Source organism: Delphinapterus leucas, chromosome 15, assembly GCF_059928025.1.
Source record: "Delphinapterus leucas isolate spDelLeu-1000000601 "Yukka" chromosome 15, BTC_Dleu_Yukka2, whole genome shotgun sequence".
Taxonomy (NCBI): Eukaryota; Metazoa; Chordata; class Mammalia; order Artiodactyla; family Monodontidae; genus Delphinapterus; species Delphinapterus leucas.
Window position 1 is genome coordinate 74,312,407 of NC_143143.1, and position 26,210 is coordinate 74,338,616.

The window sequence follows — 26,210 nt, forward strand, 5'->3', positions numbered from 1 at the left end:
GACGCAGGGGTGTGGTTAAGAACAGACACACAGACACCTGTTCTACTTGCTAATGGACAGTCTGCTAACTTCCATCAGGCCGGTCATTTTCCGGAAATAATTTCAGCCGTGAGCTGACCTCTCTCTTCTTGACTTCTAGAGCCCCGACTTTCACGTCACTCAGCATAGTACTGTTTTGTACCATCACTGAATTTGTGAGAGCCCAACTAGACTACAAGATTCAGGACCACAATAGTGAATTATATCCCTCTGTGTGGACCCTGGTGCTGGGCACGCTGCTCTGTATGCAGAAGGAGCTCAATAAGCTCATTTGACTCAATGGAAATGAGCATAGGATGCCCTGCGGAGTGTCGTAAATCTCTCGAGAGCTCCCTAAACGAGACCTCAGCAACACTCACTGGGATAAGAGCTTGGTTCCGCTTTCCACAAGCCGCGTCAGCACAACAATGCCATCCATGTTGATGAACTCGGTGGCGAAGGTCACGTCCGCAGAGAGCTTGGCCAGCTCCTTCATGGCGTCCAGCCGGGTCTCCATGTTGGATGACTGGGTCCTCTCCATCAGCTGGCGTGCGGCCCGGGACTGCGGGACCAGGGACAAGACACATGCCATCTGCTCCCTGTGGACTCCCAAGCCCGAGACAGAAGTAGCTCTTCACACTGCTTCAGATTTGCTAAATACATGTTTATTGGATCAGTCAGGGAATCACCAGTACGATGAGACCGGTCTGCAGTTATGTGTATCCTTTCTGTACCACTCTGGTCTATGGAATAAAAAAATTCCCACCGAGGGAATACAAGAGAGATCTGGGAGATGACAATCCGCTAACTATGGCAAGTCACAAAGAAACAGATATTAGTTCAATATCAGAGTTTTTCTTTTTTTTTTTAATTGAAGTATAGTTGATTTACAATGTTTTGTTAGTTTCTGGTGTACGGCAGTGTTATACACATATATGCGTGTCTGTGTGTGTGTGTATGTATATTTTCTTCTTCATATTCTTTTCCATCATGGTTTATTACAGGATTATTGAATATAGTTCCCTGTGCTATACAGTAGGACCTTGTTGTTTGCCTATTTTATATATGGTAGTGTGTATCTGCTAATCCCACACTCCTAATTTATCCCTCCCCCACCCCCTTTCCCTTTGGTAACCATAGGAGTTTTCTATTGATATTAACTAAAGCCGTCAGACAGTGGAAGAGGTTGTCTCTTGAATACTGGGCTCTCGGTCACTGGAAGCAATCAAGGAAAACTGGACAGGCACCTGTGCAAAGTGCTATGGAAGGGGTTCCTACAGTGGGTGGAGAATGAAATCTGATTCAATCTGAAACTGTGATAAGCCTGATGCGTTTTTTTCACTTTCCCTCAGAGTCCGTATCATTGTTCCTCAAAGTGCTAGCCCTGGGGAAACTAAGAATAGCAAGGGGCTAGAAGCAGCTAATTTCAAAACGGCTTTTTGAAAATGACGGCTGGTGACAGAGCCTCCCCCGAGCATGTGAACCTTTCCCATGGGAGCACCTGCATCCTTCCTGCGACTGCGGCTGACGCCCCTCCTCTCATGTTCACTGGTCTTTCCTGTTGCTGAACTTACTCACTCTATAGTCCGTGCCTCACAGCTTACCGTTCCATCATTCTCTATCTCTCGTGTGTTACTTTAATATTCTCGGTTGGAATGGAAGAATCTGGAGAGCACAAGCGCCCCGGGGGTCTTCGTTTTTCTTCCAGTGCTAAGCAAGCGACGGAGCCCAGGTACCGCTGCTGCAGAGGAGTCGGGCCTACCCACGTCTCTCCCCTTTAACGGCACGCTGCTCGCGAGGACACAGAAACCCTCCCTCACCTCCATGGTGAGGGACGTGTGCGCTGCGAGAAAAGGTCACAGGACGGAACGATTTGAAGAGCGCTGGTCTGCATCACACTGAGAGCCTTCCAACTCCAAATGTCAGTTCTCCTCCCGGGACAGCATTTCCGGGCCACCTCCTGCGCCTCCTGCTTCTGGGAAAGTCAGCTACGCTGCGCGCGAGGCCCGTAAAATGCTTCGGCACTTCTGTAAAAGCGTGCAGCTCCCAGGCCATCACGTTAAATTAGCCGAGCTTGGGGAGGAGAAATGAAGTCCTTAGGACGAGAAGAGCTGAGGAGGAGGGCAGGAGCAGGCAGTGCCAAGAACACTGGCCTGGGGTCGCCCAGACCTGGGTTTGAGAGGCAGCTGCGCCGCGTTCTGAGCTGTCGACAACTGGTAGGTTATTTAGTCTCTCTGAGTCTCAGTTTCCTGGTCTGAAAAATGGGGCTATCAAGAGTACTCATCTCATGGGGTTTGTCGAGATTAAGTGATACCATATATGGAAAGTATTCGGCAAAATCCAGGCGCTCAGCCAATGTAGCTGCTATTACTCCACACCTCCCTTCCTTTCAGATGGACCAGCCTGTCACCTCACCAAGAGAACAGGGGCCAGCATGCCCTCCGTTTTCCGGCAGCCCTTCTACAAACCTACCTACACTACCCCCGTATCACTGGTCCTGCTCCAGGCCGAGCCGTCAGGGCAAATCCCTCCCCTGGGCTGTGGGCCTCCCCTGTCCTGTGGGCAGCAAGGTCCTGCCCCTGTCACTCACCCCCCCTTTCCCGCACTGGCAACCGTCCTCTCTTGCATCTTAACGTATTTTCAAGGACACATAAAAAACTGCAACAGAAGTTAACAACCGTGAAGGGTCAGAGGAGGTGGACAGCTGGGTAGGTGAGGGACAGGAGTGGGAGAAGACCTTTCACTGTATCTTTGTCAAACTCTTTTGACTTTAACACACGTGAATGTTCCACCTCTTTTTTTTTTTTTTTTTTGCGGTACGCGGGCCTCTCACTGCTGTGGCCTCTCCTGTTGCAGAGCACAGGCTCCGGACGCGCAGGCTCAGCGGCCATGGCTCACGGGCCCAGCCGCTCCGCGGCATGTGGGATCTTCCCGGACCTGGGCAAGAACCCGTGTCCCCTGCATCAGCAGGCAGACTCACAACCACTGCGCCACCAGGGAAGCCCTCCACCTCTTTTTAAAAGGCGTATCTTTTCAACTCCGTATCCCCGAGCTACTACCTTCTCTATCTACTTCCTTTTAAACCAAGCTTCCCGATAACATGGGGAACACAAGGTCCTCGCTCTGTCACCTCTTAAACTCAACCCACTGCGATCTGGCTGCCACCCAGCTGCCCCAGCAACCGGCTGACCTCCCAGATCAACGGACTGCTCTTCTGTCCTCAGTTTACCTTCTCTCTGCTCACTGCAGACCAACCCATCCTCCATCCGGACACTCTCCCTGCCCTCAGCTCCTAAGCCATTTCTAGTGCCTGTTTTCTTTCTACCCTTGTGGGTGCCTCCTTAGTCACCCGGAAGGGCTGCTCTTGCAGGAATCAGGGGGCCAGCCTGCATTCTCGCACTGCTTCCACAGCCAGCGTATTGCCTTCTTCGCCAAGTTCACCTGCAAACACTTTTCCTGCCCGTCACTTCATCGCCACGGCCACGGCCTTCACGGGCTGTTGACACTGCTCATCAGCTTCTTGAAGATTCCTCCTACATCAACCTTCCTCTTTCAAGCCCATCTTCCACACTGTCACTGAAGGGATCTTCATAAAATATAAACCTAAGCATAACATAGCTTCCTGCTTAAAATCTTTCAACGTCCCCACAATAATGATCTTTCCCTTCTGGATAAAGTCCGACCCATAAGCAGGCCGCCAAGGAACCTTTCACTGGCTTCTGGTTGATGGCTACAGGCCCTCGGCCACCCATCACTCCCGCCTCCCCTAAACAAAGCACATCTCTCTGCTTGGAATACGTTTCGTTTTCTTCTTTCTTCAGCTGCTTCTTGCTTATCCTTCAACATCTGAGCCAAGTGTCCCCCTTCTCTGGAAGGGCTTTCTGAGAATTCTCAGTCTGAGTTAGGTGGACCCTTTTCTGAGTTCCCTAAGCAACCTTCTTTCAGGACCCTTGAGAGAGGCCTTATATTTGTTTGTTTATTCCCAACCAGGCTGTGAGAGCAAAGATTGACTTTTTAACCCCCAAGTCTTACTTTCTAGAACAGAGTCTGGCCCATGGTAGGTGCTCACAGACGCTTGTCAAATAAAGGAATCCCTAAGGAAAGCCGAATACCTACCGGGGAGATAGCCAGCTGTAAGATTGTCCCATTCTTAATGTCACTGCGAGTCTGGGTAGCAAAGAGAAAAAAAGAGTAGCTAAGATAAAATATTAAAATTGTGCAAGCAAGTTGAATCAACAAGAACTTTCTGTCATTTTTAAAGTAGCTGTAACTGAGACTCTTTAGTCAGGGCCTCCTCTCCTGCTTGTTTCTTGGCAAAGAATTTCTAAGATCCATTTCAAGCGCCTCTCAGGAAGCAGAAGCCACATTTTTCCAGCCACCAGAGGAGGACAAGGGCTGATGCTCCCTGATCTGCCCAGGAAGCAGCTCTTGATCCAGGAAGTGGAAGCTCCCTGGATGTAAGGAGGGCAAACAGCGCCGGCCCCCGGGGTGGCTCATTCCAGAGCAAGGCCTGTGTTAGTTTGGGTTCTCCCTGTACTAACCTGTTCGGTGATGTAGAGCTGGGGACCGTCTGCATAACGGAGGGTGTAATACTCCGGGTTTGGCAGTGACCACCTATGTAAGAGAAAAACAGTACAGCCTGTGTGGCCATGCCTGTGGGCCTGTCTAGAAGCTGCAAATAAATAATTTTCAGCAGAGTTGACTGAGGGATTGGGCGGTCTGTTTGATGTACAGGGGAAAAAACCCCAAAGCTTTGGGTTGAGATGTTGAACAGTAACCTCCTCAGCCTCTGTAAAGATTGGTACCACAAAAGGCGGCACATATAATTCAGCGCAGGTCTCAGATCCCACCAGGACCTCAGGTGGGGCATTCCTGGGCTTAAAGGAAAAACTAAAGATTGACAGGTCTTAGGGACATCCCCACCAGCTATACTTTCTTTGTAAGACAACGATCCACAAAAGCCCCGGACTGGGGACCCGACTAACTGCAGATCCTCGGGCAGAATTCCTTTCAAGGTCTGGCAATGCTCCTCTGTTTTTAGCCTGTCACCATACAAAACAGGGGCAGTTTCAACTTACCCATCACAAACTTCCTTGATGATGGACGCCAGGGGCCGTTTCTGAGAGAGAGAGAGAGAGAGAGAGAGAGAGAGAGAGAAAGAGAGAGAGAGAGAGAGAGATCCTTCACCAGGAGCCACAGCCTGCTAGTACCAAGGTCCTGATGAGAGGGTCGGTCAGGCAGGGTCATCCTGAGGCCTGAGCACGGACTTCTTCTCTGAAAGCTTTTCTCAAAGAGGAAGCCTCTCCCAGGCCATGGTGACCAGCCTTCCACAGGGTGGGACAGGGCCTGGCTTTCCTTTTGCTGGTCTTACTCCTAATGCCAGTGGTCCCCGCCCCTAAAGACATCCCCACCACGCACTCCCTGGGTCCTTCCCCTTGCATCGCCGCTGCTCCCTTCCAGAGCTTACCTGGTCGATTTCGAGGAGCTGAGCGTTAGCACCTGGCCACTCGATGGCCACTTTGACGATGTCTGATGGTGGTGGCATCGTTCCCAATGGGCCCTGCTTCTCCAAGACACACAGACACAGCTGCCTGGGGAAAAGAATCAGAAAAAAGGAAAAAGTCAGAGTTTGCCTTCATTTTTCACTCTTGTTATACATTTTGGAAAATCAGAAGACAGAGAATGTCCAAAGAAACATGTAGAACTTCTTGGTTTGAATTCTTCTAGATCATGCCACAACCTTTCCTTGGACATTTTGTCTCTTTAGATTAAATCAGCAAGTAGAAAAGGGACAAACCTATCTACCAACTGCAGATAAGCCAGCCGCAAGATCTGCCAATGTGACACTTCAGGTGAAGGGCCAGGAGGACCCCGGAGTAGAGAATATTTACTGCAAAGTCCTGTCCTGGGACCTTGAGAGGGAGAAGCTTATGCCCTGAGACTGATAAGGACAGACACAGCCTTTCCTTGGCTGAGCAGTTAGCTGAAGCAGCCAGCCTGCTCTGCTCTGCAGTCATCCCGGGAAGATTCCAGAGTCAGCAGGGCCTGGCCACATGCTCTGTTGCTTCCTCCCTACTTATTGCTGCCACTCCTCCCCCCGCAAAGGGACACAACGCGGAGCCTCCACCGTGTGGGATGACACAGACTTCAGAAAATGGAGAAGAGAAGCGGGACAGGAAATGCTATTTTAGTCCCAATTGCCAAAGGCAAGAGCTGCTGAGAGCAAAAGTATAGGGAGGTGAGGACCCTCATACAAAGGCCCAACTATCGGAGGACAAGGCTTCAGAAGTACTTCTGACCCACTGCTCTCCAAAATAAAGGAAAATAAATCATTTTGAACAAGTCTGGAAGATGGGCCCACGTGACTGGTATCCTAGGCAACTCTGTGAGCTTAGTGGTGTTCCAGGCAGTAGCTAAAGCATTCTCTCTCCAAGGTCTGATGAGGGGAAGTCACCCCGCTGATGGATTATTTCAATGTGTGTTTACACTCCATGCCTGCAGCTTCAGGAGAGGCCTCTCTCTTCACGAAAGAGGCCTTTCTCCTGCACCCCCAGGTTTAGCCACTTGCCCACAATCCACGCCTCACTAATGGAGACCACCCGCCTCTCCTGGAACATGCGGCATAGCTGTGCTGAGCTGGTGTTTGTGGAGGCCATCAATTTTTCAGCCCAAACACAGCTGTTATTTCTCACAGCCTTGTAAGTACTAACCTCTTTGGTGACAGGGGTACAAGTCCCTTCCCCTACAAACCCACAAGTCTCAGAAAGAGGGAAGCTTTCCCGGCCATTTCCTGACCAGGATGGGGTGCTTCAGAAGTCGACTGTCAAAAATACCAGCACTTCCAGAACATGGCAGCACAGAAGAGATGGTTTTCAACGTGCCATCACTTATTCTGTTGAGTCCTCCCAGCAGCCTCATGAAGTAGGCAGTACAGGATTACCTCCATTTGAAGACAACAAAACTGAAACTCAGTGTGGTTAAGGTGCCCAATTCACCCAGCTTACAAGCAGTGAAGGTGACAGAACATGGAGTTGACTTTGGCCAGTGCTACCCACCCCCAACCCACCCCCACCTCCGGCTGAGCTAGCCTGAATTTCTGCTCACTGCAACTAAATCAAGCCTAAGGGTGAAGTGCGCCGGTCTCACGGCCCTGAGAGCTTCCACAGCTTCTGCAGCTCCAGGTAGAATTTCTCACATGTAATTTTTATGTGCCTAGACACACAACAAACCTCTGAAAAGAAACGGGCCCATCAGAAGAAGTCCTGGTTGAGATGCTCTGCTCCAGTGACACAGCAAAGCAGGGGTGGTACCGTGAATCTCAGGATGCCTAGGGCAGGAGTCCCTATCCTTATCTAAATCTGCCATAATTAGGAGGTATGACTGTACAGTTGTGAGATCGTTTTTTTTGACTGAGATACAATCTACAAATAATAAAATGCAGAGCTTATGTGTATATATGTATGTATATATATAAATATATATACAAAATAGAAATACACATACCGTCCCGTAACCACCACCCAAAACAAGACACTGAACATTTTCACACCCCCAGAATTCCCTCCTACCTCCTTCCAGTCAACCCCGCACCTGCCAGCCCTCCCAGAGGCAACTTGTTTCTGATTTCCAACACCATGGATTTGTTCTGCCTGCTTTTGTACTTCATATATGTGGAAATGCACAATATACAATATGGCCTTTAAGACAATTTGTTATTTAGTTTAGTTTCTTCTTCTTCTTAAAATAAGTAGGCAGTGTAGGTGCAAGAGGAAGAGCGCTGGGCTGGGATGATTTTCCCTGCTGAAGCATCTGGATTCAGAGCCAGAGGACTCAGGACCTAGTCACAGCTCCAACACTGAGTGTCTGGGTGATGTACACATATCCCTCTCCAAAAGAAGTTACACCCTTATTTCAGTGGTGCTGCTAAGAAACAAATCATGTTTTTTGGAACTCCTTTCTGTTTGTTTTTGTTTGTTTGTTTCTGCTTTTTTTCTGTGCGTGGCATGTGGGATCTTAGTTCCCTGACCAGGGATTGAACCCCTGCATTGGAAGAGCGGAGTCTTAACCACAGGACTGCCAGGGAAGTCCCTAGAACTCCTTTCTGGATACTGTCTTTGGAGATAAACAAAGCTAAAGTTCATTATTTTACAGTTCCACTTTACTGGGACACCACATGGCATTTCCTAGGTTGATTATCTCTCTTTTTAAAAATATTTATTTATTTTCCTTATTTTTTTTTGGCTGTATCAGGTCTTAGTTGCAGCACACAGATCTTTTCGTTAGGGTGCGCAGTCTGCTCGGGTTTCTCTCCAGTTGTGACACACGGGCTCCAGGGCGTGTGGGCTCTGTAGTTTGCGGCATGCGGGCTCTCTCGTTGAGGCACATGAGCTCAGTAGTTGTGGCGCGCAGGCTTAGTTGCCCCACAACATGTGGGATCTTAGTTCCCCAACCAGGGATGGAACCCACGTCCCCTGCATTGGAAGGCAGATTCTTTACCACTGGATCACCAGGGAAGTCCCTATCTCTTTCTTTATTAAAGTCAGCCCTGAGTGATTCTTGTATGTTCCAAAAATTCATATCCATTTTAAAGCACGGGGATTTGCAACCACCAGGACTATTCCAGAGATACTATAAGCCCCGATTCTCCGTGACTTTGCCCTTTCCCAATATGCCCAGGCAGCCCATGTGTCCTGGCACTCTCGCCACCCATGCCACAGCCAACAGGACCGAGGTGAACACTCAACCTTAGCTGGACTAATCCAATTCTCTCTCTTGAGCTTAAAGACACAGACTAAAGGAGATGGATGACAATGGGCCCTGGAGCAGAAAGGTCACAGTCAGCCTCAGAGCAGGTACCGCGGCAGGCCAAAGATACCAAGAAGCAAAAACCAAGAGCCTTGCAGAGGAAGCTATTCAGCAAGAAGAATCCAGAAATGTGTGGATGAGTGGAGGCCAGAAACCAGAAACCACAAAGTCCCAGAAAGAGGTGGAAAAAGCCTGTGTCTGAAGACTTTCCAGACTCCATGGCTACACCTCCTACAGTTGGGGTACCTGAAGTTCCCCTGTTTCCTGCCAATAAAACTCCTTTCAATTAAACTAGCCTGCGTTTCTACTCATTGCAACTAAAAAGCCTAAGCCTAAGGGTGACCCCCCAGCTTTGAAGGAGCTCTAAATGGAGGGCTGAAGAGACAGCAGCCTAACAGGCACAAGATGACAGCACTGCGCAGGCCCTTGGTTAACACTGGCTGAAATAATGAAGAGCCAAACCCACTTAGATAAGTCTGGTTTGTTTAAAACAGTTCAGTTTTGTGGTGACTTTATGGCAAGTCATCCTGTATGTAACAGTAATGTGCAGACAGCCTCTTTACATTTGATCACACGTCTGTAGCATTATTACCGCTGATGCTCACCCGAACCCTGGAAGTCATCCCATTGTAGATGAGGCAACTGAAGTTCACATGGGATGAGAAACGTATCTTCCACATGTCTCCTTCCCACCTCTTCCCCACAAAAAAAGAAAGAAAGAAATCACATCAGAACTGGGTCTCAGGACTGGGTGTTGGCTCTCTTCCCTCTACATGATACTTCCTTTCCTGAGGATGATGGCATTAGCTAACATTTACCCAGTGCTGGGACACTGTTCTAAGGGCTTTACACATATTAATTCATTTAATCCACACAGCAGCCCTGTGTGATGTATCATCCTGGTTTTATAGACAAGAAATAGAGGGACTTCCCTGGTGGCACAGTGGTTAAGAATCTGCCTGCCAATGCAGGGTACGTGGGTTCGATCCCTGGCCCAGGAAGATCCCACATGCCGCGGAGCAACTAAGCCCGTGCACCACAACTACTGAGCCTGCGCCCTAGAGCCCGCATGCCGCAACTACTAAGCCCGCGTGCCACAACTACTGAAGCCCCCGTGCCTAGAGCCTGTGCTCCGCAACAAGAGAAGCCACTGCAATAAGCCCGCGCACCGCAACGAAGAGTAGCCCCCGCTCGTCGCAACTAGAGAAAGCCTGCGCACAGGAACAAAGACCCAACACAGCCATAAATAAATAAATAAATAAATAAAATTTTAAAAAGAAATAGAGGCACAGAAAAATTAAGTACTGTGCTCAGTGTCACACAGCTAGTAAGTGGCACGGCCAGAATCTGACCCCAGCCAGTCCGGCTGTTTGAAAGCCACGTGAAAGCAGGTGGCACGGTTCCCACAGCAGGCGCTCAGTGGAGGATCTGGGTTCCCTGGACCTTTAGATGAAGCACACCAGGGCTCAGAGACCAACGACAAGAGCTCACCATTGTGACAGATAACGGAGCCCACTGTCTAAAGAAGGTGACCCCCACTCCCCTGTGTGGTGCCCAGCCCTTCACAGTCTAGCCAGACCTTCCTGGACTACTTGCTGTTTCTATAAGGCAGCCCATGTTCCTCCTCCTCCTCTGTATCTTTGCATTTTTTTCCTTCCTTCGGCTGTCAGGAGAGCTCATATTCAAGCTTCAGAGCCCCACTCAGATGTCACTTCCTCTCTGTACCAGTCTTAGTTCCTCACGCCGCCCCCATTTCTCTAGCAAAGTGAAACAGGACGGGCCCGTGTTTTTGTGGCATTCTGTCCACAGCTCTGTGACGGCTCCTGTCCCACCCCATTATAGTTTTATATTCCCACAGCTCTCTCCTCCCCCGGGGCAAGGCCAACCCTGCAGCTTCATCGGCTGGCACAGCGCCTGGCACACGGTTACGGTTCCATGAGCATCTACTCAAATCCAACAGCTCTGACTTCCTCAACTCCTACAAACCAGGGCCGGCTCCACATGGCAGTGGACGGGCAGGAAGCACTCTGGTTGTGTGTTCCCTCCTCGACCCACCACCTTCCAACTCCACAGCATTTTCACTGTTTTCACATCTAACATTAGGACGTGTCTCACTGGAAAATCAGATTTAGCACCCCTGACTCTAGTTAAAAGATGGGGGAAAACATCCCTCCGCTTTTCTCCCTATGGAAACGTTGGGAGATAGGAGACTAGAAGAATACTATTCTCCAGGTAACAGTCCCCAGATAAAGGATCTCCTTGTGGGGAGCCCTTTCAGCTCTCGTTTGCTCACTCTTTTCATTTTCACTTTAGAAAGGAAGCGGGAATTAGGTCGAAGCAATTCAGTAACACTGCAAAATTCTCAGGGTTATAAATAGCCTCTCGCTCTACCATTCAGCGTCACTATAGAGTTCAAGAGCAAACAGCCAAGATGAGGGAGCGGTGGTTCCACATCCAGGCCCAGAAGGCGAAGAAGTAATCAACCCCTTCTGATTAAACGACTCTGCATCCCACCCTCCCACCCCCTTTCAAGTATTACAGATATAAAGATGATTGGGAAAGCTCTAAATGTCACCAAACAGGAGAGAGGCACACACTGATCTGGGGAAGATAATTCTATACTCTAAGGCAGGAAAATGAAAGCCCAGGTTTTCAAAGGCAAAGTCGGGGAAACAAGAGAAAAACAGGACCTTCCGTGTCTCCAATGAGTGTTCTTTAAGTGGCTTCTGGAAGGTGTGCTTATAAAATCAGCACAGTTACAAAAGGCCCCACAAAGCTCCATCAATCAATCACCCCTGCAGGGACGGCTCCAGGGAGATGGATTCTGAGAGCCCAGCGGAAAGGAAGTGAAAGACAATCCCTCCCCATTAGTAAGGAATTCAGATGGAGGAAGGCCAGAAGGCTCCAGCTCCGCACTCTCCTCCCCTCATTCCTTTAAGGATAAGGATTGACGGGTGCTTTTGTTCAGCTCTTTTGCTTCTGATTCGGTGGGGGAGGCATGGGTGAGTTTGGTTTATGTTTCCTGCAAGAGAAAGCACCGCTCCAGGAAGGCAACCAGAGGTCAAACCCTCTTTCTAATCGAGAGCAGAATCTCAACAGAGGCTTCTCCCTCTGAAATCTTCTGCAGTGAGAAGTGACTTAACTTCCCTTAGTTCGGACCCCTGAATGAGGGTGAGACTCTAAGGTACAGGGAGGGAAACTGGGTTCGAAGAGTCAGGTCCTGACATTTACTGCTAGAAACACCGAGATGGACCATCATACCAATGGCAGCTGAGATTTCTCCCTTCCGTTGAAATTTGTTGGACACAAGACTCACCCAAACACGTAGTTAAAAGCCACTAACTTAGAGCCACAAGGGCAGTGAGGAAGGGCGTGGGAACAGGGTAACTGTTTGGGCTTCTTCTCACGTAACACCTACCCTAAGAAGCACTCAGCTCTCCTCTTCGGTTTAGAAACCTTCTGCAAGGTCCCTATCCTTGCAGAACTGAGCTTAGACTCCGCAGGAGAGCACCAGCTCCTTCCAGGCCCACCATGGCCTTCAGACCGCCCTCACAGATACTCCGAATGCCACAGCAGACCACCTTGTTCCCCCAAACATCAGGCTCTTCTAAGTCTTCCTGGGGCCTCTGCCATTACTCCCTCCACCTGGTCCAGCTGCCAAACTTCTACTCGAGCTTCAAGGCCCAGCTCAGTCACTCTTCTGTGTGGCCTTCCTGGTCCTCTCCCCTCAGACAAAATGAACTGCGCCCTCATCTGCCCTCCCGTCTTTTACACACACTGTCACAATCCCACTGATTCATAACTGTCTATGTGCAGCCTTTCCTCGTGCTATTCAGAGGGTGATCTGCACTCCAGCACCACCGATGTTGCCTGGGAGCCTGTAACACAGAATCACCCACTCCAGCCCAGACCCCCTGAATCAGAACCTGCCTTCAAACAAGATCCCCAGGTGCAGACTCTACACCAGTGGGTCTCAGCTCTGGCTGTGCCTCATCCGTGCCCAACCCAGGTCACTGCAAACCACCCCCCTAGCCCCCACCCCCAGGTGAATCTAATGGGAAGCCAGGGCTGGGAGCCACAGCTCAGGGGCTGCTAGCTGAGGGCAGGGACTCATCAAGTACGCATCTACTCCCCTGCCCACCGTGCCTGGCACACAGCTGTGCCCACAGAATTCCACAACAAAAATACCCTCCAGGATGCCCCTAGACCTGACCGCCTCTAAAAGAGAACAGAAACTCTAATGACAGAGGACGAGCCATTGCCTAGAACTCCACAAGGCCCTACAGTCATCGAGATGGACGTAGAAGGGGTCTGTGTTTCCAGTCCACTTGCCTCAGTTTCTGGAACTGAAACAGAAACTGAAGTGGAAAACACAGATGAACCAGAAGTACTGTCTGCCTTCACGGGACCGCGGCTGCCGCGGGAAGGCAGAGTCTGTGTGGGCATGGGGTGCACGGGGCTGAGAAGCCCTGGGTTATGACTGAAACCCCGGGCTGGGGGCCCGACTCCTTCAATACTGACCCCAACCACACAGCATTGTTCTTACTGCAAGACCAGGCCAAGCCTCTCATTTTACAAATAAGGGAACTGAGGTCCAGAGAAGCTGGCAAGGCCACACCAGCAGTCAGGAACCAAAGAAGGCCTCGGCGCTCCCTTCTGGGTTAGTCCTGCCCCTGCAGCACAGGGGACCTGACTGCCCAGCTCTGCCATGAGCACAAGCCTCTTCCGACTTCAGGTCCTGATATGCATGAGGAGGTCTCATCCAACCTTGACCTTCTAGCGAGGCAGAGTAACTTAACGAGGTAAGGAGCTTGTGTTCTGGAGTGGAACAGACCTAGGTTTGGATCCCAGTTCTAAGAATTTCCTTATCTGTTAAATGGGGATTCGAATCAACCCTACTCCATAAAGTTGCTGTGAACATTGGGTGGGATTATATACGTAAATCATTTAAGCATAATACCTGACACAGAGTAAGCAGAATTCCAACAGTGTGAACTTGAAGAAGTTGCAAAAGCACTGTAACCATGTTTCCCTGGCATAAAAAAGCCCTACCTGCCAGGCTTTAGTATACTGATGACAGAATGAGAGAACATATGTGAAGGCAATCGGGGAGGAAAATCAATATAAAATTCTTCTTCTTCTTATTTTTCTCCTAGCAGAAGAACCTTGGAGAGCTTCATAGTCAGTTCCAGAGCATGGCCTATACAATGCCTGGCACATAACAGGTGCTCAACAAATCTTTTCTAGTGACTCAATTAAAACCAGTATGTCTAATGGGTTTACAAACTCTGGCTGCTTAAGCAGTCAGACGGGTAAGTAAATACGCCAAGCAGCATCTATGTGGGAACTGTAGCCAACTACGAAGTACCCCCCTACCCCTGCAGAGGAATCCAAATCCGCACTTGGAAACACATTACCCAGCGTGGCCTAGACAGCCACTGCAGCCTCTGCACACCACTGTCTCCGGTTCTTCATTACACCGCCCGGTGTCCTGCACCTCATCTAATCATTCTGTGGTCTGGTCTGGTCTTTCCAAGTACCCAGTAGGCGTCCTGAAGATGAGGGCTGTGATCTATACTCCCCAGCCACCCTAAATGGCCTAGAACAGTGCTGGCCTCACGGGAGTGGGGACCTCAACTCAGTGAGCAACTGTTGAACTGAACAGCCAGACTGTTGACTCAGGCCCTGTACAAGATGCTGCGGCCTGGGTACATTTTTCTACCCAGGTGCCGGGACCAGGCTGAGTTGGTGCTGAATGTGCTGAGCTCCAGTGACTGGATCAAGAAGCACTGGCCTTGCAGGTTTTTTCTTCAACTGCATCAAATCCACTTGTTCCTGAGCCACCTAGGCAGGTGGTACTGATGCACCCAGACACACTGTCTCTTCATGGATGAAACCGAATATGCAGACACCCACAGGTGCCATTGTTTTCTAGAAGTTTAGCCCCCACTTCCTGCACCCCCAGACTCCCCTGGCACCTTCTCGAGGCAGCATAGGGTACAGAAGGACCAAACTCCACATGAACAGATGGAGGTCCTGGTCCTCACCTTGCCTCCTCCCCTCACAAAGTTTAGGATGGTTGCTGGCAGGCAACATAACTTCTAGGAGCTTCATTACGTTTACTAGTAAAATGCAGACAACAATAATTATCTCAAAAGGTTAAAGGCAATTAAATGCCACAGGTATGTAAAGCTTCTAGCACTGCTCGCCCCTACGTGTGGCTATTGAGCACCTGTAATGTGTTTACCATGAGCTGAGATGGGCTCTAAGTGTAGAACACAGGCCAGATTTCAAGGGCTTAGTACACACACAGAAATGTGAAATATTAATAATGCTTTTAACACTGAGTATATGTCAAAAGAATATCATTCTGGAATCTATTAGGTTAAGTAAAATATATTACAAAACGTAATGTTGCTTGTTTCTTTTTGCTTTCTTAATGTGGCTACTAAAAATTCTGTAACTACAGATATTGCATTATCTTTCCATCGGACAGCATTATTCTAGCACAGAGCCTGGCACAGTTTTTGTGTAGGACATCAGAGACGACTCACACCTTGTTCCTCCTACCAGAGCCAAGTCCTCCATTCATTTAGTACATATTTACAGTGCCTGGCTCTGGGCAAGATGCTGGAGATACAAGGAGCAAAAGCAGACACTATCTTTTTCCTTGTGGACCTTATTATCTGGTGGGAACAGACAGACATGAATATTTTCATAAATAAATGTAAAACCGCAGCTCTTCAAGTGTTGTGAAGGAGAAGTACAGAGGGTGATGAAAGTGGGGAATTCACTGGGTGGGGGAATCGAGGACCAGGGACTCCTCCTGGGGAAGTGATACTTGAGTGGAGATTTCAAAGATAAAGGGGAGTTGACAGGAATAAGCCAGGCGGGGAAGATAAGCCCAGGGAGCAGGAAGGCTGAGGGTGAAGACCCTGAGTTGGGCCAGGGCTTGGTATGTAGAAGGAACACGAAAAGACCAGTATGACAAGAGAATTGGGCAAGAGGGGTTAGTAGACTGAGACTAGGGAGGAGAGGTCGGTGGGATTCCATCTCCAGGGCTTGGGTGAGGATCTGGGGCTGGCCCTGCAGGAGGTGGAAGCCAGCCAGTTACAAGCAACCGAGCGTCCGGATCTGATCTGTATTTTGAAAAGATCCCTCTGACCACGGTGCGAAGCCCGCTGGGGAGCGGCGCAAGTGCCTGTGTGCAGATCGGTTATGCACACTGCATTAATCCAGGTAAGAGGCGAGAGATGCCTGAACTGAGGAGGAAGCGGCGGAGATGCAAGTAGACGGTCTGGGGGGGGCGGTCACTGAGCCGGCCGGATCGACGGGGCGGGGTGATGAGCAGTGTCTGTGTGTGTAGGAGGGGGTGGCGATGTCAAGGGAGACTCCGAGGCTTCGGATGGGTGCCACCCAGCCCCAAACACTCTTTGGGCTCCTATCGAGCCCTCTCCCATCTGGTCCCTCTCCCGTACCCTCCCTCCCCGCACCGTCTCGTCTCGCCCCCGGGTTTCATCCTCCCACCCTCCTCCTCCCCTACCCCGCGACCCCTACCCGGCCCAGCCCCCGCTCCTCTAGGCCTGGTCCGCCCTCTTCCCTACCCGTCGTCGACCCTTCTGGGTCGGAGACCCAGTGACCCTCTGGCCTGGCGGACCCACTTGGGCCGCAACCCCTCAGGGGCTTGTCGAACCTGCGCGGTGCATCCCAGGCCGGCCCTCTCCAGCCCCCCAGGCCCCTGGGCAGAAGCAGGCCGCAGCCCTCCGCCTACTTCCCGGCCCGGCCTCTCCGCCCCGCGTCCCTCGGGCCAGGGCCCTCCCCGCGGCCTGGCGCGCCCCGACCCCCGGCGCGTCCCACACTCACCAGGGAGCCGACCTAGGCCCAGCTCCCGCGCCCAGGTCTCTCAGCCGCCGCTCCACTAGCCTCCGCCGGCCCCGCCTTCTCGGGGCCCCGCCCCACGCAGGCCGACCCGGGCTCCTATTGCTCCATTTCACCGTCACGCTGAACTCTCCTTCTTCAATTGGGTTGGTTGCCTCTCACTCAAAAGAGGGCGGGACCAGCTGCCGGGGCTGGGAGCGAGGAGCCGCCGGTCCCCGCCCTGCTAGCGGAGGCCTCTTAAAGACACAGGCTGTCTCCCCCGCCGCGGGCTATGGGTTTTGGAAGAATGGGATTTCTCAGCAAACGCAAGAGGCTGCATTTCTTTCCCCCCATCCCCCCATCGCTCCCCGAAACTTTTCTTTTGGCACAGCCCGTGTTCCTTGTCATAAATCAGAGGTTTTGAGGGCTCAGATGTCCTCTGGTGGCACTCAGCCCTGTGCCCAGCACGCATGTAACGCACTCAACAGTGGGATAAGTGTGGTTTGGAGAACTGAGTGGGAGGTGACAGTCGTGTCAGAGGCTTTGAGCAGCCGCGGCTGCTCACCACCGAGCCGGAGCTAATTATACCGGCACCCAGGGCTGACGGTGGGCGCGGAGCAGAGGCAGAGGGGTACAGCTCAGCTGTACTGTTGGTAGGGACCCGTGGGAGGTGGTATTCGTCACTGCACCTGCAGATCGGAACAAGGCTGGGCACTGCGCCAGCGCCTCACTCGTGCCACGTCCCTTTACACTCACAGCCACTCTGATGTAGGTGTTATGTGGGTCCCCTGATCGTACAACTAGTGATGGGCAGAGCAAGAGGCCAGCCTGTGCTTGTTTGATTCTAAAGTCTATGCTCTAACCATTTTGTCTCACAGATCCTTACAACCACCCCGAGGGGTGGGTATTTTGTTGTCCGTTTTATAGATGCTCAAGGGAGAGACTCAATAATGAAACTGATACTCAGCAAAGACACTAAATAACGACTGCCATTTATATAGCACTTCACAGTCTGCAAAGCATCTGAAAAGCAGTTTTACATATATTGTTTCATTTGATCCTCAAAACATCTTGGAACTGAAGATGGTATTTATTAGTCCTCTTTTACTGGTGAATACAACGATGCTCACGGAGGTTGAGGCTTAGTAATAGCTAACATCACTACAGCCCTTGCAGAAGTCACCAGCAAACTTTCCATAAATATCCAGATAGTGAATGCTTTTCGCTATACAGTCTCTGTCAAAACTGTTCAGCTGTGCTGTTGTAGTGTGAAAGCAGCCACAGACAATGTAAACCCATGAGGGTGACTGTGTTCCAATGCAGCTTTATTTACAAAATAAATAGGCGTTGGCCTGTGGCTGTAAGTTGCCCACCCCCAGTCTACAGTGCTTTGGTTACCAAAGCCTTTTACAGACCATTGCTTTGTGGAACCCTCACAGCAACATTGTTATTATTCATACTCTTCTTTTTAATTATTAATGAATTATTACTGTTTTTTAAAAATAAATAAATTTATTTATTTATTGGCTGCGATGGGTCTCGGTTGCTGCGTGCGGTCTTTCTCTAGTTGCGGCGAGCAGGAGCTACTCTTCGTTGTGGTGCACGGGCTTCTCATTGTGGTGGCTTCTCTTGTTGTGAAGCATGGGCTTCAGTAGTTGTGGCGCGCAGGCTTAGCTGCTCCATGGAATGTGGGATCTTCCTGGACCAGGGCTCGAACCCGTGTCCCCTGCATTGGCAGGCGGATTCTCCACTGTGCCACCAGGGAAGCCCGAATTATTATTGTTGATGATGTTATCATCCTCATCATTTTACAAAGAAAAATCAAAGGCTTCGCAAGGTTAAGGAGTATACCTGAGGTCAACTCAGGAACTAGAACTCAGGTCCAGCTTTCCTCATTCCCAATTTCATCTTCTGACTACAAAACTGGGTTGTGAGAAGGCATGAGAGTTCCACCTTCGTCTAGCAGATCTTTTTCCTGCCCCATTGCAAGATGACAGGCCAAGTTCATTTTACCTTTCCCAGGCTCCAGGGGTAACTCCTGTAATTCCCCTCTTCGGGGACATTCTCCCACTTCTTCCTGCCTTCCCCATTTACTGCAGCCCATAAACACCTCTCCCTCCCTGAACCCCCAAGGGCTTATACCCAGCAACCTTTTATATTTTTATCACTTTTTAAAAACTTTTTATTTTACATTGGAGTATAGTTCATTAACAATGTTGTGTTAGTTTCAGGTGTACAGCAAAGTGATTCAGTTATACATATGCATGTGTCTATTCTTTTTCAAATTCTTTTCCCATTTAGGTTGTTACATAATATTGAGCAGAATTCCCTGTGCTATACAATAGGTCCTTGCTGGTTATCTATTTTAAATATAGCAGTGTGTACATGTCAATCCCAAACTCTCTAACTCTCCCCCCCCCCACCTCCCCTGGTAACCATAAGTTCGTTCTCTAGTCTGTGAGTATGTTTCCCCAGCAGCCTTTTATTACTAAGAATAGAATCTGCTGGAAAATAGGCTCCACGTGGGCAATGACTTCCGTGGAGTCTGCTAGCTGTCCGCCAAAACCCCTTCTCCCAGCCTTGTGACGATGATAATGTGCTAGGGGATGATAGGATCACCAAATAGAAAGTGTCAGTGTCCCTGAATGGAGCAGAATGCTACCTGCTGACCTGGAACAATTCTAGATCGCTTCATACTCTCATGTGAAAGAGAAGTAATCCTTGTTCTTTAAGCCACTGATTTTTTGGGAGGAGAGGGGGTTGAGTGAAAGCTTCCTTAAATTTTGTGCTCTGGGTATCTCACTTGCTTCACGGTAGTCCTGGCCCTGCTCAGTACACATTTATCCAAGGAATAAATCATTCACTTTAGCTTTACAATACTTTGTCTCTTCCCCCCCCCCCCATTTGCCAGTGCAGGTTCTTTAATTGCAAGTTTCAGGAACCAACTCTGATAAGGAGTATATTGGCAGGCTAGTAGCTAATTCACAGAGGTGACAGGAAGCTGGAGGACTAGGCTTAGAAAAGGCTGGAGATGCTTTGGGCATTTAGATAGGCAAAATGCATTAGTTCCATCCTTTTGTCCCCTTTCTTTTTTATTTTATTTTATTTTATTTTTTAACATCTTTATTGGAGTATAATTGCTTTACAATGGTGTGTTAGTTTCTGCTTTATAACAAAGTGAATCAGTTATACATATACATATGTTCCCATATCTCTTCCCTCTTGTGTCGCCCTCCCTCTCACCCTCCCTATCCCACCTCTCCAGGTGGTCACAAAGCACCGAGCTGATGTCCCTGTGCTATGCGGCTGCTTCCCACTAGCTATCTACCTTACGTTTGGTAGTGTGTATATGTCCATGCCTCTCTCTCGCTTTGTCACAGCTTACCCTTCCCTCTCCCCATATCCTCAAGTCCATTCTCTAGTAGGTCTGTGTCTTTATTCCTGTCTTACCCCTAGGTTCTTCATGACATTTTTTTTTCTTAAATTCCATATATATGTGTTAGCATACGGTATTTGTCTTTCTCTTTCTGACTTACTTCACTCTGTATGACAGACTCTAGGTCTATCCACCTCATTACAAATAGCTCAATTTCGTTTCTTTTTATAGCTGAGTAATATTCCATTGTATATATGTGCCACATCTTCTTTATCCATTCATCCGATGATGGACACTTAGGTTGTTTCCATCTCCGGGCTATTGTAAATAGAGCTGCAATGAACATTTTGGTACATGACTCTTTTTGAATTATGGTTTTTCTCAGGGTATATGCCCAGTAGTGGGATTGCTGGGTCATATGGTAGTTCTATTTGTAGTTTTTTAAGGAACCTCCATATTGTTCTCCACAGTGGCTGTATCAATTTACATTCCCACCAACAGTGCAAGAGGGTTCCCTTTTCTCCACACCCTCTCCAGCATTTATTGTTTCTAGATTTTTTTGATGATGGCCATTCTGACTGGTGTGAGATGATATCTCATTGTAGTTTTGATTTGCATTTCTCTAATGATTAGTGATGTTGAGCATTCTTTCATGTGTTTGTTGGCAGTCTGTATATCTTCTTTGGAGAAATGTCTATTTAGGTCTTCTGCCCATTTTTGGATTGGGTTGTTTCTCCCCTTTCTTGAGCAGACCGTTTTTTGTTTTTTTTTTTGCAGTACGCGGGCCTCTCACTGCTGTGGCCTCTCCCGTTGCGGAGCACAGGCTCCGGACACGCAGGCTCAGCGGCCATGACTCATGGGCCCAGCCGCTCTGCGGCACGTGGGATCCTCCCAGACCGGGGCACGAACCTGTGTCCCCTGCATCGGCAGGCGGACTCTCAACCACTGTGCCACCAGGGAAGCCCATCAGATCAGACCTTTCTTTGATCAGAGTCAAGGTCCCTGGAGCAAGAGTCCAGTGGCTGAGCTAAGGTAACATGCCCTCCCCTTAGCTAAGGAAGGCAGGCGCCCAGACTGACAGCTCCACCAAGACTACTACACAAGACAAGAATTCCAGATCCCTCCACCTCCACTCCCAGCTGCTACCCCTGGGCAACTGAGGCCAGATGTCCTGTTTTCAGGCTGAGATCAGCTAAGACATGTGCCTGAAGCTGAATGTTATCATTATACGAACCCAGCACAGTGTATGGCAGCTGGTATGGCAAAATAGTTATGATCCCTCGGCCTTGTTAGTATACAGAGCCCTTTGTAACTGTTGGACTGCTCTTCGCAGGCCCCTAAGACCAAAGAAAGAGTCCGGAGACAGAGACAGAGACAGAGACATCAGTGGCTTATTGGGCAGGGGTCTCTTACACAAAGGTTCCAGAATGACCCCCCACTGTGTGTGGTAGATGGTGGGCAAGACAAGGCAGCAGTCTCCCCTTGCAACCTGGGGGAGAAGGAGGGTACTGTTTATAGGGGGAATTGGCACATCAGTTACCAGGGACTAATTAAGCCCTATAATTAAGAGAATTGGATAGTCATGTGAGTGAAGCAGGACCTGGTTGAGCAGGGGATGTAGAGAGAGCAAGAAAACAGCCATCTTGAATGGCCTAACCATACAGTTACTTACCAGCTATGCGTTCTTGGGTAAGTTACTAGATCTCTCTGAGGCTCAGTCTCCTCATCTGTACAATGGGGATAATAACAGTACCAACCTTGATGGATTGTCATGAGAATTAAATGAGATACAGTAAATGTCCAATACTTAGCAGGGTGCCAGGCACATAATACGTGCTCAATAAATTGTATGTAGTTTTAATAATTATAGCAGGCCTTCAATAAGTATTCACTGTGTTTTTTTAGTTCCTCTAAAACCACATCTGAAACTGGAGCATATCAAAATACTTCTCCCAGTTCTCCAATCCTTTGACTTCCACATTTGTGTAGTCTGCCCTTTGTGGCCTCACTTCCCCCCCTACCCAGCTCACCGCCTTACCCTGTTCTTCACTATCATCACGCCCTTGTGTTCACCCTCAACTCCCGTGCCCCCTTCTCCCTCCATCTACTCACCTGCAGAATCCCAACTCTGCTTAAACCTAAATCACCACCTGTCACACCTGTGCCCAGCAATTAACTGGGGCCAGAGAAAAGTACAGGCCCTCAAATGGGCCCCCCATCATGGGGGATCCCCGGCCAGTTCACTCTCACTCGCCCAGAGGCTAATCTCGAATCTTCTCTCTTCTGCCCTCAACTCCTTACTCTTAACTGATGACCTTCTTATCTCGCTGACAAAAAAAAAAGCGTCTCCTCCTGTTACAAATGCACCTTCTCTGATCCTCCGTAAGGGCAATCCTATAGGTGCAGGTGTATTTCATCCCCTCTCCCCTACAAATCGATGCTTTGGTTATTCCTATCAGCATCCACCTATGCCACACTGTGGTCCATCTTTAGAGTGCTGGGGGGCTTAGACAAAACTGTCACCATCATCTAAAAGACTTCAGATGGTCTGCCACTTGACTACTTTCCACGCTGCCGTAGCTCACTCTGCTTGAGTCTTACAGGTCTAATTTCCCATTCCTTGAACACAGTTTCTTCCCACCTCTGTGCCTTTGCACTTGCTGTTCCCTCTCCTGGAATGCTCTTTCCCCAATCATCACATGGCTTACTCTTCACTTTATTCAATAGGTCATGGTCTAATACCTTCTCAGGCAAGTCTTCCCTGACCACCCTATCTTCTCTGATCCAGCCCCTCCAACCCCACTCTGTTTCCTTATCCTGCTCCAATCTCCTTTATTGCACTTGATGTCATATGACTACTTTGTTTTCTGACTTCCACGTTACTTATAGACTCCATGACAGCAGGGATGCTGATGGTCGTGTCCCTGGCTATATTCCCAGCACCTAGAGCGTATCTAGTACATAGTACATGGTCAATATCTTATGTATTGCACCATCAAATAAACAAAAAGACACCATGGATAACTTGTCTCTATGAACTTGACTCGTGCTATGGTTGAATCTTCCTAAACACTCATAAGTTAAGCATGTCCCTTCTCACAAACAATTATTGTTGAAATACAATTCCTGCCACCATATCAGAAGGATTTCTGATATGGTGGCTCATAAAAATCGAAACCTACATTTATCTGCTAAAAGAAATAGAACCCATATTTATTATGGGTCTACTATGTGCCAAGACTTATGTTGGGGACTGTTACATACATGATCTCATTTAAAACTGCAAAATTTAGGGACTTCCCTGGTGGCACAGTGGTTAAGAATCTGCCTGCCAATGCAGGGGACACAGGTTCGAGCCCTGGTGCAGGAAGATCCCACATGCCGCGGAGCAACTAAGCCCGTGAGCCACAACTACTGAAGCCCTTGTGCCTGGAGGCCGTGCTCCGCAACAAGAGAAGCCACCGCAATGAGAAGCCCGCGCACCGCAACGAAGAGTAGTCCACTTGCTGCAACTAGAGAAAGCCCGTGTGCAGCAGCGAAGACCCAATGCAGCCAAAAATAAATACACAAATACATTTATTAAAAAAAAACAAACTGCCAATTTTCAATGGAGCTCTAGGGTGTCCTTTTATTTATTATGATTTTTATTTCATTTTTGGCTGCATTGGGTCTTCGTTGCAGTGTGCAGGCTTTTCTCTTATTGCGGCAAGCGGGGCCTACTCTTCGTTGCAGTGCACAGGCTTCTCATTGTGGTGGCTTCTCTTGTTGCGGAGCACGGGCTCCAGGCACACGGGCTTCAGTAGTTGTGGCACACAGCCTCAGTAGTTGTGGCTCGCAGGCTCTAGAGCGCAGGCTCAGTACTTGTGGTACACAGGCTTAGTTGCTCCACAGCATGTGGGATCTTCCCGGACCAGGGATCGAACCCGTGTCCCCTGCATTGGCAGGTGGATTCTTAGCTACTGCACCACCAAGGAAGCCCCAGGGTGCCCATTTTACAGATGAGGAAGACTGAGGTTTAGAGATGCAAAGAAACTTGCCACACAGCCTGTTTTGTACCCAAGTCAGTCTGACCTCACAGTACATGACCTTCTTTTTATACTCATCACTGAAAACAATACACCTGGGCGTTTCACTCTTTTCGTCAAACACTTGTTAGGCCGGGATTACATATGAGACTTTGCGCTAAGGTCTTTACATGATTTATCTCCTTCGATCCTCACATTCCTATGAGGTACATACTCTTATTACCTTTATTATACAAATGAAGAAACTGAGGCACCGAGAGTTAGCCATTTGCCCAGGTTATTTGGTGGAGTGGTGAAGCCAATATTAAAATCCAATTCTAATTTCAAGACCTGGGTCTCTCCTGCAACATTGCTCTGTCTCCCTTAAGACATCTCTCTGCCTCAGAAAGAGAAGAAAAATGACTAAACCAGGCGACTAAAGCGTCATTAAGAGAAGTCATGGTGACTTGGTTCTTTCAGTGGGAAGCAAAGGGCAGGAGGCAGACAGCAAGTCTAGCTTCAGCTCTTGCAGGTTGGGGGTTCACATAACGGACGATAACTTAATTTGCGAAGATCGTTCCTCCAGGAACTGGGGGCTTACCTTATATGTGTGTGAGCGGAAGCGGAGCAGGGCGTGGGAGGTGGAGACCTTGGTGAGCTGTCAGCTGTCAGCCCCAGCAGGGACCTGCTCCAGCCGCTTGTGTGAGCCCGGAGCCCTCTGCTGGCGTAGGAAATCATCTACCAGTATCCGTCGCTCCGTGTGTGTGCGCGCGCGCGCGGGCGCGTGTTGCGGCAGGGCATCAGGGGACCGTATTCAGTGTATTCAGTGAGATTTGCAAAATGGCTAGCACACCTAGTAAACAGAACTAATAGCTACCACTTACCAATGTAGCATTAGGGTAGGGACAGGCACTGTTTTAAGGATTTTACATTAATTTTATTTACTCTTAGGGACTTTTACATACTGCATTTAATTGAACCTTCACCCCAACGCGCTAAGTCAGAATTATTATTATTATTACTCCCATTTTTCACAAGAGGAAACTGAAGCACAGACAGGTTAAGTCATTTGCTCTATGGCTCTTAAGTGGCAGGTCTGGGGCTTGAACAAGTGGACTCTAACCTTGGCGTCCATGCCCTGGAAACCACCAAATGGCCATTCTTTAGATCCGGAGAGCCCTGCCCGCCCCCCGCCCCGGCAAGTACCCTGTAAATGGCTTCACTGAGAGAGGACACACAGCAATGGCTCAATAATTTCTTAGAAAATGGCAAGCATACTAGGATTTGGTGGTGAATCTGCTGCTTTCTGGACTCAAGCGGGGGCGGGGAAGGGGGCGGGGGACTGCTCTTACAGCCCACTGCATCCCTCCAAACCGGAGATGAGCCCCTGGCCAACGCGAAGCTGGGCTCCCTGGATCTAATTCTCCAGCCGGAAGAGCTTAGTTACAACAGAAGCAGAGCATCCTAAATAATAATGTGAAATACTTAGCAGCCAGTGAGGCATGACGATCAGAACAGACAGCTCCTGGAGAAGATTCCTAGAGAGTTTCTCTGCCCCTTCCAGGGCCGCTTTGCTTTAACCCCTTAGTTACTGGAATGTGGGGAGGTGAAGGGGTTAGAGGTGGCAGGAGAGGTCAGGGCTGCTCGGGGAGTGGAGAAAACGCTCAGGGGTTTGAGGCATCTACTATTTACCAGCTAATAATGCGTGGGAATTTCACTACTTTAACGATTGCTATGGCTATGCAGGCTGAGTATTGCCATGTTTACCGTGGGTCCTCAGGCAGTTTGCCTGACCTCGCTGAAATGTATTATCCTTATCTGTAAAATAGGGATAATACTAGAAATTGATTCGTGGGGCTGGTGAGGGAGTTATATGAGGTAAAACCAAGTAAAGTTTCTGCTTGTAGCTCTGAGTAGGCGTTCAATCATTGGGGGTTGTTATTAATGGCCAAACAGATGTGGGGTGTGTGTGTGTGTGTTGGGTGTGGGGGGAGAGTGAGGTAGCCTTGCTGACCCAGGGCCCCTTTGACTCATCATCCCTTGTCTTCATCCCTCTAATTGTAAGCCCAGCCCTAGAGATCAGAGCCTGGGTGTGGGGTAAGGGTTCCTGTATTGGCCGATGCTTCCTTTGCTCCCTAAACACCTCCATG

The 26,210-nt window shown here is 49.2% G+C and overlaps 1 protein-coding gene across 4 annotated transcripts in view; it reads right to left on the bottom strand.

Annotated features, from left to right (window-relative positions):
• ELMO2 (engulfment and cell motility 2) overlaps positions 1 to 16,778 on the bottom strand; it is a 38,441-nt gene extending 21,663 nt beyond the window's left edge. Inside the window, exons 1-6 of one of the 4 annotated variants that reach the window (XM_022565034.2) lie at positions 16,687 to 16,778; positions 5,486 to 5,609; positions 5,097 to 5,137; positions 4,560 to 4,632; positions 4,135 to 4,185; positions 399 to 580 (exon numbers count right to left, since the gene is read on the bottom strand). In XM_022565034.2, the coding sequence (XP_022420742.1) occupies positions 399 to 580; positions 4,135 to 4,185; positions 4,560 to 4,632; positions 5,097 to 5,137; positions 5,486 to 5,563 (425 nt within the window). In that variant the 5' untranslated portion in view covers positions 5,564 to 5,609; positions 16,687 to 16,778. Of the gene's footprint in view, positions 1 to 398; positions 581 to 1,622; positions 2,086 to 4,134; positions 4,186 to 4,559; positions 4,633 to 5,096; positions 5,138 to 5,485; positions 5,610 to 9,428; positions 10,031 to 16,686 lie in introns of those variants that run through there. The other 3 variants (XM_089896993.1, XM_089896992.1, XM_022565037.2) reach the window with 3 other exon arrangements.
• Between the last annotated feature and the right edge of the window lie 9,432 nt (positions 16,779 to 26,210).